The sequence below is a fragment of the Chiloscyllium plagiosum genome, chromosome 11 (genome assembly GCF_004010195.1).
Source record: "Chiloscyllium plagiosum isolate BGI_BamShark_2017 chromosome 11, ASM401019v2, whole genome shotgun sequence".
Classification (NCBI taxonomy): domain Eukaryota; kingdom Metazoa; phylum Chordata; class Chondrichthyes; order Orectolobiformes; family Hemiscylliidae; genus Chiloscyllium; species Chiloscyllium plagiosum.
In genome coordinates this window covers 87,196,590-87,210,944 of record NC_057720.1, presented here as the reverse complement: position 1 = coordinate 87,210,944, position 14,355 = coordinate 87,196,590, and the positions used below count along the sequence as shown (strand labels likewise).

At 43.6% G+C, this 14,355-nt stretch overlaps 1 protein-coding gene across 3 annotated transcripts in view; it reads left to right on the top strand.

Annotated features, from left to right (window-relative positions):
* astn1 (astrotactin 1) overlaps window positions 1-14,355 on the top strand; it is a 2,190,072-nt gene that overhangs the window by 1,739,380 nt on the left and 436,337 nt on the right. For all 3 annotated transcript variants that reach the window (XM_043700015.1, XM_043700017.1, XM_043700018.1), the window contains one exon: window positions 13,407-13,511. In XM_043700015.1, coding sequence (XP_043555950.1) covers window positions 13,407-13,511 — 105 coding nt within the window. The remainder of the gene's footprint in view (window positions 1-13,406; window positions 13,512-14,355) is intronic.

The window sequence follows — 14,355 nt, the reverse complement described above, 5'->3', positions numbered from 1 at the left end:
TCCACTGGTCACAGGCCTCCAGTCTGAAAAACAACCCTCCACCACCACCCTCTGTCTTCTACCTTTGAGCCAGTTCTGTATCCAAATGGCTAGTTCTCCCTGTATTCCATGAGATCTAACCTTGCTAATCAGTCTCCCATGGGGAACCTTGTCGAACGCCTTACTAAAGTCCATATAGATCACATCTACTGCTCTGCCCTCATCAATCCTCTTTGGACTACTTCAAAAAACTCAATCAAGTTTGTGAGACACACTGAGTGATTCTGGGTTTTAACTACAATTGTTTTAACTACATCTTATAAATAGCTTTGTCCGTGCCATTAACTGACTGGAAAATAGCTAGCACTCCAACACTGGAGCCAATAAAAATTACAGAACCCTTCCATTACCCAGAATTGGCAGTGCCCATCTCCATTAGTACTTAAAAATGATATCAAAATTTATATAGCACCCTGGACATCCTCAGAAAATCCCAAAGGACATTTTGTAGCCAATGGGACATTTTAAAAATGCGGTTAGTCTTCTTTTCTGGCAAACACGCCTTTATTCTGCACACAGCAACACTCCAAAGGGAATTTGTTTCATCTTTTTCTTTCCTGTTGCTCTGTGGTTGCTTAACTGCACAACTACAGCATTTACATTTGAAGGGTATACCCTAATTTTTATCATGCCTAATTCTTTTTAATTACTTCCCAGGGTTTATCCACAGGTATACATGTTTATTGTGATATTTCCCATGTATAATATTTGCACAACATTGATAAAAATAATCATTGATTTATGACTCATTTTCCCGGCTATTAAGATTCATATCAAATTCTGCTATATTAATTTGTTCACAAAATTCATAAAGATACTGTGGGCATAACCTTAATTGTTTTTGGTTAAGTCCGAGTTGTTTCAATGTTTACAGGGGGATTTCCACTCTGAGTTTGGTGTTTTCTTGCCATATCTTAACAAACTCAGCTCAGTCACTACCCGTGTCATGTCATGTCCAATCCCAGCCGCAGTTTGCCATGCACTGTTCCCAAAACAGCGGGTATCCAACAACAGACTAGTACCCCTTGCCCTGTGCCATATTTGAAGGACTGCCATTCACCCAACCCGTGTTGGCAATCAGTGTTGCCCTAAATCCGCAATGTGGTTGCGCAGCTACCATGGAGCCATGCTACCCAATGACTGATGTTCTCTCCCACATATAACCCCGTTCTCTCACCCTGGTCACTGTTGAATCACCATGCTACACAGTCTATATGCGCTGCTGAGCTTATCTTGAAGATAAAGTGATTTTCTTTTGAAATTTAATGCTAATAATTGTTCCTGATACACAAATGCATTATTGTTAGGAATCCGCCACCAGCCAGTGGAATGCTCGACATCGCAAACACATCACTGACTTTCTCATGAGCTTTCCTTGTGAAATTCCACACCCTGCTTCATGAATCTACCCTGTGTGCCAGACTTATTGTCCTGTTAAATCCCACTCTGAGAAAGTGACTTGTCCACAGTTTACGCCATAACTAATTTGATTTGATTTATTGTTGTCACATGTATCTCGAAACAGTGAAAAGTTTTGCTTTGCGAGCAGTACAAGCAGATCATAACATACAAGGACATACAGATCTTAGGGTGTTTAGGCAGAATGAGGCATACAGGGTGACAGCTGCATAGGAGATGCATGAAGCCCGATCAACACTTGATTCAAAATTGGATAGGTCCATTCAGCAGTCAAGAGTGTGGTGCTGGAAAAGCACAGCAGGTCAGGCAGCATCCGAGGAGCGGGAGAATTGATGTTTCGGGCATAAGCCTTTCATCAGGATGTCCATTCAGCAGTCCAACAACATCAGGAAAGAAGCCGTTCCTGGACCTGCTGGTGCGCCTGGTCAAGCCTCTGCCTCCTCTGCCTGACGGAAGAGGTTTTTCAATTTTATCCTTCAACCAGCATCAAACAGATCAGATTAGCCAATCATAGCCACTTACTCTTTGTGGGAGCTGACTATCTTACTTCTATGGCATCTAGTTCTGATCTAACCATCAAACATCTTCTCTGAATGACACTGTCAAATACTTTCAACGTCCCAAAAGGCATGATGAGGATGTCTCTTCAGTGTTCTTGTTTCTCATATTTAATGTAAAGTCCCTTCAGTTCTTCCCTGGCAGTGTCGACTTCATTTGAGAACAACAGTCCCAGCTGCATTTCTGTGCATCCTTCTTACTTTGCCTGACATTCATCCCAGAGGAACTGCCAATTGGTGGAGTAATTAGTTTTGTGGCAGGAATCCCATGATGAGACCTATCAAGAAGAACAATCAAAGCCTGCAGAACAGAGACATTTTTGTCCTACTGGTGTACTTCTGAACAGGTTCTGTTACGGGATCTTATAATATCTTCCTTTACGGATAGATGAATGGTTGAACCATTTAACAAAAATTGCTGAGAGTTGCTGGGATACTTAAGTGCCCTTTTTCACTTGTAAATATTGATCATTACAACAGAGCGGTGATGAGCTTGTCTCTGCAAAAGCAGGAAAATTATTTCTGTTGACAAACCCTGGTGTCCACTTTAATTCAATGCGTGCATCAATTTGTTGTCTCAGGAAATGCATCAAAACATAACTAAATTAATCTCCCTGTTCCTGACTATTGCACATTTAATCTCAGCTGAAATATTCGAGCATAAAGTAAAACAATCAAATCAAATGCATACAATCTGATTTTAAAGAGGAAGCAAAACATGATGATACAGGGTCTGTGTGGCTGAGCAGTTTGAATGGAGTGAGATGTACGAAGTGTGATCAGATGGAGTGTGGAACAGATTGCACATTTGTTTTTTTATATGATGTGTTAAGTGCAAAGAGGAGAAAATGCCCCAAAAGCCCAATCGCCTCATCTGAACCACTGCCATGTTGTGTCAGGAGAGTTAACTCTCTGCCACATTAATACTCATCTCAACTCCCTGGTTTACTGCAGGTGTCGAGGGGGGATCTGTGGGGAGGACCAGCACATGTAGAAACCAAGACTATCATAAATTAGCACCTTCTGGACAGGATGATGATAAAGTACCAATTGCCAAAATCGTTCACTTTTTGCAAGATTTGAGACACTCAGCGCAGGTTCATGTGGAGCCTGTGTCACTTTCATTTGTCATAAAAGGTAATTGTACACGAGACTCATTAAGGTCATGAGGCACAATCCAAATAATGTTTGCCAATGGTTTCCCTCGCCTCTTGTTGCGGCTTTGCGAGGAAGGAGCCTGCAGAACGGCTGTCGGTATTCAGCTCATTGTGGTTAGTTGTCAGTGATCCAACTGACATTTCTTCAGTGGGCTCCCAGATCAGTTAGATGAAACGTTCGCCGTTAAGTGGAAACAGAGGGTGAGGTTTTTAACCTGCGAGTGGAGGAGAGCAGGGAGAGGTGGTTAAACACAGGAATTGGCTGTTCAGACTCCACCCCATACTTCCTCAGAGGTCTGTTTGGAGCATCTCTGTCACTGCCCACAAAGAATGGCAAGGCACAGAATAATAGTAGGAGGCCATCAGAGACTGACTGGAAGTTTCATCGAGGAACCCCCAGACATATTTGCAAATAACCCAACTGATGAACTTCTGGCAGCACACTGAGGGCTGATACTCTATGCAGGCTTTGAGGCCTGCTCTGCCTGCCTGATTTTCAAAAAAAAAACCTGTAGAGCCCATTTCATTCAGGACCTGCATTGGTATGTCTTCATGTGAAGTACATCACAACATGACTGAGTCTCCCTGTTCCTGACCATGGCCCATTAATCTCAGTGACTACAAAATACCCTGCAGAGAGGTCCATGCCTGCTGAGGAGTTCATTTTTAACTTACAAGTTTAAAAATATTGTCCGAAGGATGGTTCATCTCTCCCACTCTCACCTGGAAAAACACGCTCCTGTTTCTTCGCTGCTGGAGGGTTTCCAACTTTGCAGCCTGGTGTGATCTACTGCTAAAGTGGGCGGCACAATGGCTCAGTGGTCAGCACTGCACGGGTTCAATTCCCACCTCGGGCGACTGTCTATGTGGAGTTTGCGCATGCTCCCCGTGTCTGTGTGGGTTTCCTCCAGGTGCTCCGCTTTCCTCCCACGACCCAATGATGTGCAAGTCAGGTGGATTGGCCATGCTAAATTGCCCATCGTGTTAGGTCCATTAGTTAAGGGTAAGTGTAGGGGAATAGGTCTGGGTGGATTACTCTTTGGAGGGTCAGTGTGGACTTGTTGGGCTAAAGGGCCTGTTTCCACACTGTAGGGAATCTAATCGAAGTTGTGAGATTTTGACTCCAGTAGGTTTGTACCTGATGAGGCAATACTGCTTTTAGCTCCTATAACAAAAATAAATAGATTCGGGTGACATAGAACTAAAAGATTCAATTAACACTTTACAGCAACTGATGCAATGCATACATTGCAGGAACACGCACTTCAGTATCCGGGCTAATACTATCCGATTCCGTTAGAAAATTCTGTTAGCACATTGCCATAAGCATGTCATGCTTCAAGTGGCCCCAGGTCAGACTGAGACTGAGACCTTTGTGCCCTTGGGTCACATGCTTTGATATGATGATGAAATAAAGAGCATGTCTCTTGAAGGCACATTCAGAACTAGTTGTGAGCCCAGTTTCTAGTGTGAAATCCTGTCCCTTCTCACGAGCATTCAGAGACCGAGGCTGATTGCATCAAGCCTTTGCAATAAAGGGTTTTGAAAGGATAAGTTGAAGGCTGTATTCTGTTGGAGGAAACCAGCCTAAGAAGGTACATTCTTAAAAGTAGTTCACCCACTTCAGATGGAAACTCAGGAGAAAGTCTTCAAGCAATTATTTTTTAAATTAATTTGTGGGATCTGGCATAACTGGTTAGAGCAGTATCTTTTACCCATCCCTAATTGCTCAGAGGAGCAATTAAAGGTCAACCATATTGTTGTGAGTTTGGAGTCACATGTAGGCGAGACCAGGAAAGGATGGCAGTTTCCTTCCTAAAAGGACATTAGTGAACCAGGCAGGTTTTTCTGACAATGGATTCATGGTCAACATTAGAATCTTTATTCCATTTTTTTTATTGAATTCAAATTCCACCATCTTCCATGGCGGGATTCAAACCCGGGTCCCCCAGAACATTGCATGCGTCCCTGGATTAACAGTCCAGATGTAATGCCGTTTGTCCATGACCACCCCCTTACTGATGGATTATGGAATTATTTACCAACCTCTCTGCCCCAGAGACTGTGAATTCTGAACTTAAAAAACATGACTAAAAGTACTCAGCAGGTAAGGAAGTATCTATGGAGAGACGAACCGAGTGAGGGCAAGTTTACTTTTTGATTTTCTTTTGTTTCAAAGTTCCAGCATCTGCAGAAGTTCACTGTTGTTTTGGTATGGTTATGAATACTGGGTCAATTGAACTGTTCTTGAGATGGGTGCATTTTTCTCTGGGTATTGGCTGTGGTATAAATGTGCGGAAGAGGAGTTGAGCTACAGATCGACTGTGATCTCATTGAAGGGTCCCTGCTGTTTCTATTCCATTTGTATCAGTGCCAACAACAGGGTCAGAGCATCTGGCTGTCATGTAGTTTACACCAATGTATCCATTCATTGTCCATATAGAATTAGGTGCAGGTGGATGGAATCTATTCAGTGCTGCAGTGCGGCGCTTAAGAAATAGAGCAACTGGTTCTGGGGCAGTGCTTCACTCAGAGCTGATTGAGAAGAGAAGCAGCGATATTAAGAATAATGATCTGAGTTTGTAGTTCACATTGAATAGATTCTGCAGTGTTGGACCACCCTCCCCCCTGACAACCAGAGCCAGCAGTGCCCAGGAAGTACTGGAAGCGAACATTGTCAACTCGTTTAAATCGAAGGGGCTGCGGTGTTAGTGAGACATTTGTGAGCCTCTATACAATTTCTGCAGAGTTCACAGGAAAAGATGCAGCTGCCCTCAGAAAACAATGAAATGTGAAGAACTTGCAGGCAAATGAGAGACAGGGTTAGTGTGTATATGTGAGGCTGTGTATCCTGCTGTGCCATTAATTGCCCATTAACATTGTAATGATTTTTAAAAACTAGGACTTTACAAGGTCCATGAAACAGAGCGGGCAGTATATGTATCCTCCATTGGGAAGCTGCCAGGCATTACTGAATGAGCAGTTTCACAGAGGTTAGTTGTTAAAATGGCGCTCCAGGGTTAATGAGGTGCACCAGTCTTAACCAGGCGGAACAACTGTTATTTTACTACTTAGCAAAGTAGCGGAACAGATTAATTGTTTCTATCCTTTCCCTGGTCGTGTTTCAATCACATGGGCAGCTGGGGAGAAAGACATGAGAAGCCCATTTATCAAATAGATCGAAAGGAAATTATACCTGATATCTTGATGGCTCAGTTTGTAATTGCGCTGCACTGAGTCAAATTGAACCATGCAAATAGGCAATTCAATTCCTGCTCGGCGTTGAGTTCACCGACATCAGTAAGGCAGCTACATTAATTCCACAGTTGTCTCAACTTCTCATGTACAAAATACTGCAGATGCTGGGAGAGAAGCTACAGGTCAGGTGAAGGGCAGGGCAAGAACCTTCAGGAAAGTTTGGCACAGTGGAAGGAAGGGACATAGCATTTGATATTAGCTCCAAATTGCAACACCACTTCCTCTAGGCCTATACCCTTTTTCCACAGTATGGAAAATATAGAAGGTAGGGAAATAGATGGTGACATCTTGAAGCATGTCCATATTACAGAGGATGAAGTGCTGGATGTCTTGAAATGCATAAAAGTGGATAAATCTCCAGGACCTGATCAGGTGTACCCTAGTACTCTGTGGGAAGCTGGACCTCTTACTGAGATATTTGTATCATCGATAGTCACAGGTGAGATGCCAGAAGACTGGAGATTGGTTAACGTGATGTCACTGTTTAAGAAAGGTGGTAAGGACAAGCCAGGGAACTATAGACCAGTGAGCCTGATGTCGGTGGTGGGCAAGTTGTTGGAGGGAATCCTGAGGGACAGGATGTACATGTATTTGGAAAGGCAAGGACTGATCAGGGATAGTCAACATGGCTTTGTGTGTGGGAAATCATGTCTCACAAACTTGATTGAGTTTTTTTGAAGAAGTAACAAAGAGGATTAATAAGGGCAGAATGGTAGATGTGATCTATATGGACTTCAGTAAGGCGTTTGACGAGGTTCCCCATGGGAGACTGATGAGCAAGGTTAGATCTCATGGAATACAGGGAGAACTAGCCATTTGGATACAGAACTGGCTCAAAGGTAGAAGACAGAGGAAGGTGGTGGAGGTTTGTTTTTCAGACTGGAGGCCTGTGACTAATGGAGTGCCACAAGGATCGGTGCTGGGTCCTCTACTTTTCATCATTTATATAAATGATTTGGATGTGAGCATAAGAGGTATGGTTAGTAAGTTTGCAGATGACACCAAAATTGGAGGTGTAGTGGACAGCGAAGAAGGTCACCTTAGATTACAATGGGATATTGATCAGATGGGCCAGTGGGCTGAGAAGTGGCAGATGGAGTTTAATTTTGATAAATGTGAGGTGCTCCATTTTGGGAAAGCAAATCTTAGCAGGACTTAGACACATAATGGTAAGGTCTTAGGGAGTGTTGCTGAACAAAGAGACCTTGGAGTGCTGATTCATAGCTCCTTGAATGTGGAGTTGCAGGTAGATATGATAGTGAACAAAGGCATTTGGTATGCTTTCTTTTATTGGTCGGAGTATTGAGTACAGGAGCTGGGAGGTCATGTTGTGGACATTGGTTAGGCCACTGTTGGAATATTGCGTGCAATTCTGGTCTTCTTCCTATCGGAAAGATGTTGTGAAACTTGAAAGGGTTCAGAAAAGATTTACAAGGATGTTGCCAGGGTTGGAGGATTTGAGATATAGGGAGAGGTTGAATAGGCTAGAGCTGCTTTCTCTGGAGCATCGGAGGCTGACGGGTGACTTTATAGAAGTTTATAAAATCAGGAGTGACATGGACAACTTGCCCACCACCTACATCAGGCTCACTGGTCTATAGTTCCCTGGCTTGTCCTTACCACCCTTCTTAAACAGTGGCATCTTTTCCCTGGGGTGAGGGAGTCCAGAACTAGAGGGCATAGGTTTAGGGTGAGAGGGGAAAGGTATTAAAAGAGACCTAAGGGGCAACTTTTTCATACAGAGGGTGGTACGTGTATGGAATGAGTTGCTTGATGAAGTGGTGGAGGCTAGTTCAACAGCAACATTTAAAAGGCATCTGAATGAGTATATGAATAGGAAGGGTTTGACGGGATATGGGCCGGATGCTGGCAGGTGGGACTAGATTGGGTTGAGATATCTAGTCGGCATGGACGAGTTGGACTGAAGGGTCTGTTTCCGTACTGTACATCTCTATAACTCTATACCCAAATCATTCATATCCACTGAATAAGAGTAGCTGTGAAATTGAATATTTCGGGGCAGCACTGTTCAAATGTTTGCCATTACTGTCCCCATACCAGCCAATTTAAATCTGGTTTGCTTGACATTTCCCTAATTCATTTAATTTTCTCAAGTGATCTAGTCTGTGGTAACCTTTTCCTAAGATCCATCAACACAACACTCATTTCATTGATCTCGGCCTGTGATTTTCCCCAAACAATTCTGAGGCGTGTCAATCACAGTTGTCCCTTTTTAACTACTAGTAACTATTTTCTGTAATTAAATGGGAGTGTCAATAGCTCCAAACATATCGATTATGTCTGCACTCCTTTTCTCAAAAACAGCTCTGTCCACATCCTGAGTTCCCTCTTCTACCAATATTGTCATCAAGACAGTTTACAAAAATTGGTATTGTGTGATAGTTTTCCAGTTTTGTCTGATGTTCAGTCAAGCTTCTGTTCATGTGAAAGGTTTCAACCCTCCTTTAAAATGATTTGTCTCGAGGACCCATATTTTCCAAATTTCTACAAACTGAAATAGAAAAATTTGAATATGCTGTTTTTCGTTAATACAGCTAATTTCCCCTTTTATCCAGACCAGCCCCCGCTCCCCCCCCCCCCCCGAACTGCCACTGCCATCCAACCCAAACCCTCGCCTCAATTATTTTTCTCTCTGTTTAGAACTGGGTCATTTAATTTCTGTACTCTGTTCTGTATTCCTTGTGCCAAGCTGTTTTCTGCATGAATATTATTCTCATCAATTTCATCCTTCATTATCACCTCACCCAGGGTGATCTTGCATTCACAGCCACTTCCTGATTCAAATAGCTCATCGCATTTTATCTGTTCTGCCAGTGTGTTAGCACCTTCTCTGTTCAGATGTAGTTAACTCTTGTGAAATCGCTCCCACAGTAAATGCCAAAGCCCATCTAAGTGAAACTCCTCTCCTTAATGCTTTCTTTTCCTTCCTGATTTGTGACTGTTATTGGGAAAGTAATGGAGATGCCACTAGTGGAGTCTTCAACTCAGGCTTTTTCCCTAATTTTCAAAAGTCATCCTGTGAGACAACAGAACCCTCTGCATCATTGACTCCCTTCATGCATGAGGTGATGGCATAACTGATTGAACAAAGCTCACTGCCCCTGAGATGATGCAGTGATGGAGACACTGACTGTTCTGTGCTGTTCAGTATGGAGTTCAGGACTTTAACCCAGTGCTGGTTAAGCTTGGCAATATATTTCCAAGTCATGATGGTGGGGCATTCAAGTGTTGATGTTCCCATGTGCCTGCTCTTTGTGTCCTTCTATTTGTGACAGCCTAGAGTTATTATCATGGGACTGTTAATCTGGACTCCCAGGTACTGTCCTGGGGACCAGGCTTCAAATCCTGTCCTGGCAGATGGTGGAATTTGGCAGAGGTGCCCTTTAAGTTGCTGTCATGTCTTTTGCAAATGGTGCAAAGGTTTAAGGCATTAGATGATGGGGTGCAGGTCAAACAAGTGTTCTTATGCTGGATGAATTTGAGTATCACAAGTCTTATTGGTTTTAGATTTCTCCAGATCACAGTGGTGTTGGAAAAGCACAGCAGGTCAGGCAGCATCCGAGGAGCAGGAAAATCGACATTTTGGGCAAAAGCCCTTCATCAGGAAACAGATTAGATTCCTTTAGATTCCTCCAGGCAAATGGAGAATATTCCATCACACTTCTGATATTTACCATGTAGATCGTTGAAAGGTTTTTGCTGGCTGGATATTGGGATTGAGGGAATTGAGAGACGAGTACTCATTGCAGATTTCCTAGCAACTGACCTGCTCCTGTCGCCGCCATATTTGTATGGCTGTCCACTTCAGTTTCTGGTTAATAGTGACTACTGATGATTGCTTTTCCCCTGACCCTGCTCCTCTTGATGGGGATAGTGTCAAGGGAGCTTTACTTTCAGTATAAAAGGGTAGATGGAGACTTCTGTTTTCTGAGGAGTTGTAAATGCTGCTGATCGTTGTGCAATCATTAGTGAAACATCCCGTTGCTGATCTTTATAATGGCGAAAGGTCATTGATGAAATTTCACAGGTAGTCATGGAAGTTGAGAAGGTGTTTAGCCAGCTTGCTCGGACCTTTTGAGTATTGGAGTTGGGACATTATTTTAAGGTTGTACAGGACATTGGTGAAACCTCTCCAGGAGTACTGTGTACAGATCTGGCTGCCCTGCTGAAGGAAGGATATTAAATTGGAGCAGGCTCAGAAAAGATTCAAATTAGATTAGATTCCGTTCAGTGTGGAAACAGGCCCATTCAGCCCAACAACTCCATACCGACTCTCCGAAGAGTAAGCCACCCAGACCCATATCCCTCTGACGAATGGACCTAACACTATGGACAATTTAGCATGGCCAATTCACCTGACCTGCACATCTTTGGACCCTGAGAGGAAACCGAAACATCTGGAGGAAACCCACGCAGCATGGATTAGAATGTGCAAACTCCACATAGACAGTCGCCTGAGGCTGGAATAGAACCCGGCTCCCTGACGCTGTGAGGCAGCAGTGCTAACCACTGAGCTACCATGCCACCCCATTTACCTGGAAGATTTGAGTTATAAAAGTAGGCTGGGAGTTCTTTCACTGGAGTGTAGGAGGTTGAGGGGTCACCTTTATAGAAGTTTATAAAATCATGAGGGGCATATATAAGGTGAATAGCAAGGGCTTTTTCTTTTGGGTTAGGCATATTTTTCAGGTTAAAGGAAAAAGATTTAAAGAGACCATACAGAAATGGTTCATATGGGGAATGAACTGCCAGAGGAAGTGGAGGATGCAGGTACAGCTACAATCTTTAAAAGACATTTTGATAAGTCCATGAATCGGAAATGTTTGAAGGGAAATGGGTCAAACGCAGGCTAGGGCGGCTAGTTTGTTTTGGGGACAGGGTCAGCATGGTTGAGTCGGACCGAAGGATTTGTTTCCATGCTGTATGACTATGACTGTATAAGCAGCTGAAGATAGTTGGGCTTGGGACACTTGGCTGAAGAAGTAGGTGGTCCTGTGGCAGAGCGATAGTGTCCCTACCTCTGGGCCAGGAGGCCTAAGTTTAAATATCACCTGCTCCAGAGATTTGTAATAAGACATCTGAACAGGGTTAATTAGAAATAATGTACTCTGAGGGACTCCTGCGGAGATGTCCTGGCACTGAGATGACTGACCTTTACTGCGTATGATTGTAAACAGTGGACAGTTTTGCTATTGCTTCCATTGACGTCACTGCAGCTAATGTTCCTTGTGCTAGTTTGGGCAAGACATACCTTCTAGTTTTCACACAAACTCCCAGACAACACTGAGAAGGACTCATTGGGCTCAGATGAACAAGATATGATCTTATAATGCTCAAATCTGGTGCTTCAGTCAGTGCTGGGAGTCCACTCGGTTCTTTTCGTGTTGTATATATTCTTGTAGCAATTCTGATTAATTGCTTTCCACTGAAAAATGGTTTCCATGTTCTGTAAAATGTATGAACATCTGAGATGCAACAAGGATGTCAAAGGCAGTGAGACTGGACTGTGAAAGTTTGTGTTAACTGTCGTTATCTTCCCGATCACAGTGACATTTCTCCATGCGTCACTGATCCTCGGCCCTGGAGTCATCTCTTCTGTTGCTGTCTTTCGTGCTGATTTGATGTCCACGGCAGGAATTCCCATCCTTCATGGGAGGCTAGAGCTCCCAAATCTGAGAGTTTGCACTGTCGTGTGTGCAACCACTCCAATTTCTCCTTCCCTCCCTTTCCTCCCAGTTTGGAGAGTAACCAGGCTTCACACTCCACTGTCTGCTACCAGTCCCTCACCACTCTGATTCCACTCTCAAACCTGCGCTCCAATAAAATCTCTCCTGCTTCCTATTGTGGAGACATTTGCAAAATTGAATTCAACGGATCTGGGAAAATTGTTTCATGTGATGTGTTTTATTCACTGCTGCAAACCACAGTGAAAAGGCTCGGAGGTCACATGAGTACAAGAGGCCAGCCAGTACACTGGAAAAGTACATTACCTCCAAATATTCTGTCGCTCATTTAAGCAAACTACAGACACAGGTATTTGAAGTTATGAGTTAGACAACATATATGGTCAACTAAAGAAGTTACGTTGTCCTGCAGAAACAAAAACTGTTAATTCCGGTCTGTTGTCCCATGTTTGTCAACTCTATCCTGTCCCTTGTCTGTCAGTCCTCGCAGGTGCATTTAATCCATTAGCTCTGAAGTGTACAGGCACAGCATAGTTATGGCTAATCAGGCACCGTTGCTGGTGAAGTCAGTTCTGGGGATTGGAGGCAGCTTACTGGGATGCAGAGGGAACAATTAATTGTGAAAGGGGGCAGCAATGAGAGTGCTTTAGAGTGCATGGGTTACTGCGGGGGTGTGGGGAAACAGCCACCCTCGCTTGATGTGGGGATGGGGTCAGTGCAGCATGGTGGTCAGAGTGGCTAAGCTCAAGACTAGCGGGGCAGAAGGTAGTCTCCCTCAGACAGGGTTCCAACACAAGTAACCTGTGTAATTTCAGACTGCAGTTGTGATTCCTTTTTGCTGTTGCCTTACTGTCTTGCAGCTCTGAAAATTCACTCAGTTTCCAGTTGACTGTTCTGATATCATGCTTCATGTTGTGCATTTTAGTGGTGGCTACAAACTAAAGAGCTCTCAGTTACACTAGAGGTCGCGTGACTGTGGCAAGCCAGCTGGACAATATGTACAGGATGCTGGATTATTGTAGAAAAGTCAAAATGTTTCTCTGGGAAAGGAAGCCTGTCAGTACTGTCAGATTTGATCGTACTGCTGTCCGAAATCAGATAGTTAACTATTAATGCCCCGAAGAATGGACAATGCACCTCAGAAACTCTGTGACCAAATAAAGTCTCATTAGAGTTTGATGTGACACGGGTAAAGGAAAATCCACAGTGTGTAAAATGTACTTTCTACAGGTGAAATGTTGGACCCATTTTTTCCTTGTTCTGTTTTCCAGGAATGGTTAACTTCAGTGAAGTGACAGGATACCCTATGGTGCAGCACTGGAAGCTCCAATCAATCCAGTACCACGTAAAGCTTCACCAGAAGACCCTCTCTGCAGGTGAGCAACTTCACTGTTCGACTTACTTGTGCATTAGTGTGCTATTGCTGCTCAGTTACTATGTCACTGAAATCTAAACAATACAAAGATTACACGCAGGAGATCATTTGACCCACCTTTTTGTGTCCACACAATTCGGTTGAATCTCACCTTCCAGCTTCTGGTCTATAACCCTGATGTCTCACATATTTAACCAAGACTTATTTTAACCGGTTGAGATAGCCTGTGCACTGTTTCAAATATTGGGTTTCAGACTCCACTATCCTCAGGGTGAAAGGATTTATTCTCCATTTTCTTCTAAAGCTTTCACTAATTATTTTAAATCCTTGTCCCCTGGCTATTGGACCCTCTACTGAGGGAATATATCCTTCTTAAGCACTTCAGCTGGATCCATCACAATGTTTTATGCCTCCATTTAGCTTCCATTCACCCAGGGAAGGCAACACCAACCTATCTGTGTTCTCCCCATCGCTAAATTCCTCTATTCCTCTGGGGGCAGGGAAATTATGATGCTGTGAGGCATGACTTAGGATGTGTGGCCTGGAAAAGTAAGCTTCAAGGCAAGGGTGTAATTGATATGTGGAGCTTGTTCAAGGAGCAACTATTGAGTGTCATTGATAAGTATGTACCCGTCAGGCAGGGAGGAAAGGGTCGTGTGAGGGAGCCGTGCTTTAATAAGGAATTGGAATCCCTTGTTAAATGGAAGAGGGCGGCCTATGTAAAGATGAGGCGTGAAGGTTCAATTGGGGCGATGGAGAGTTATAAGGTAGCCAGGAAGGACCTGAAGAGAGAGCTAAGAGCAGCAAGGAGGGGACATGAAAGGCCCTTAGTTGGTAGGATTAGG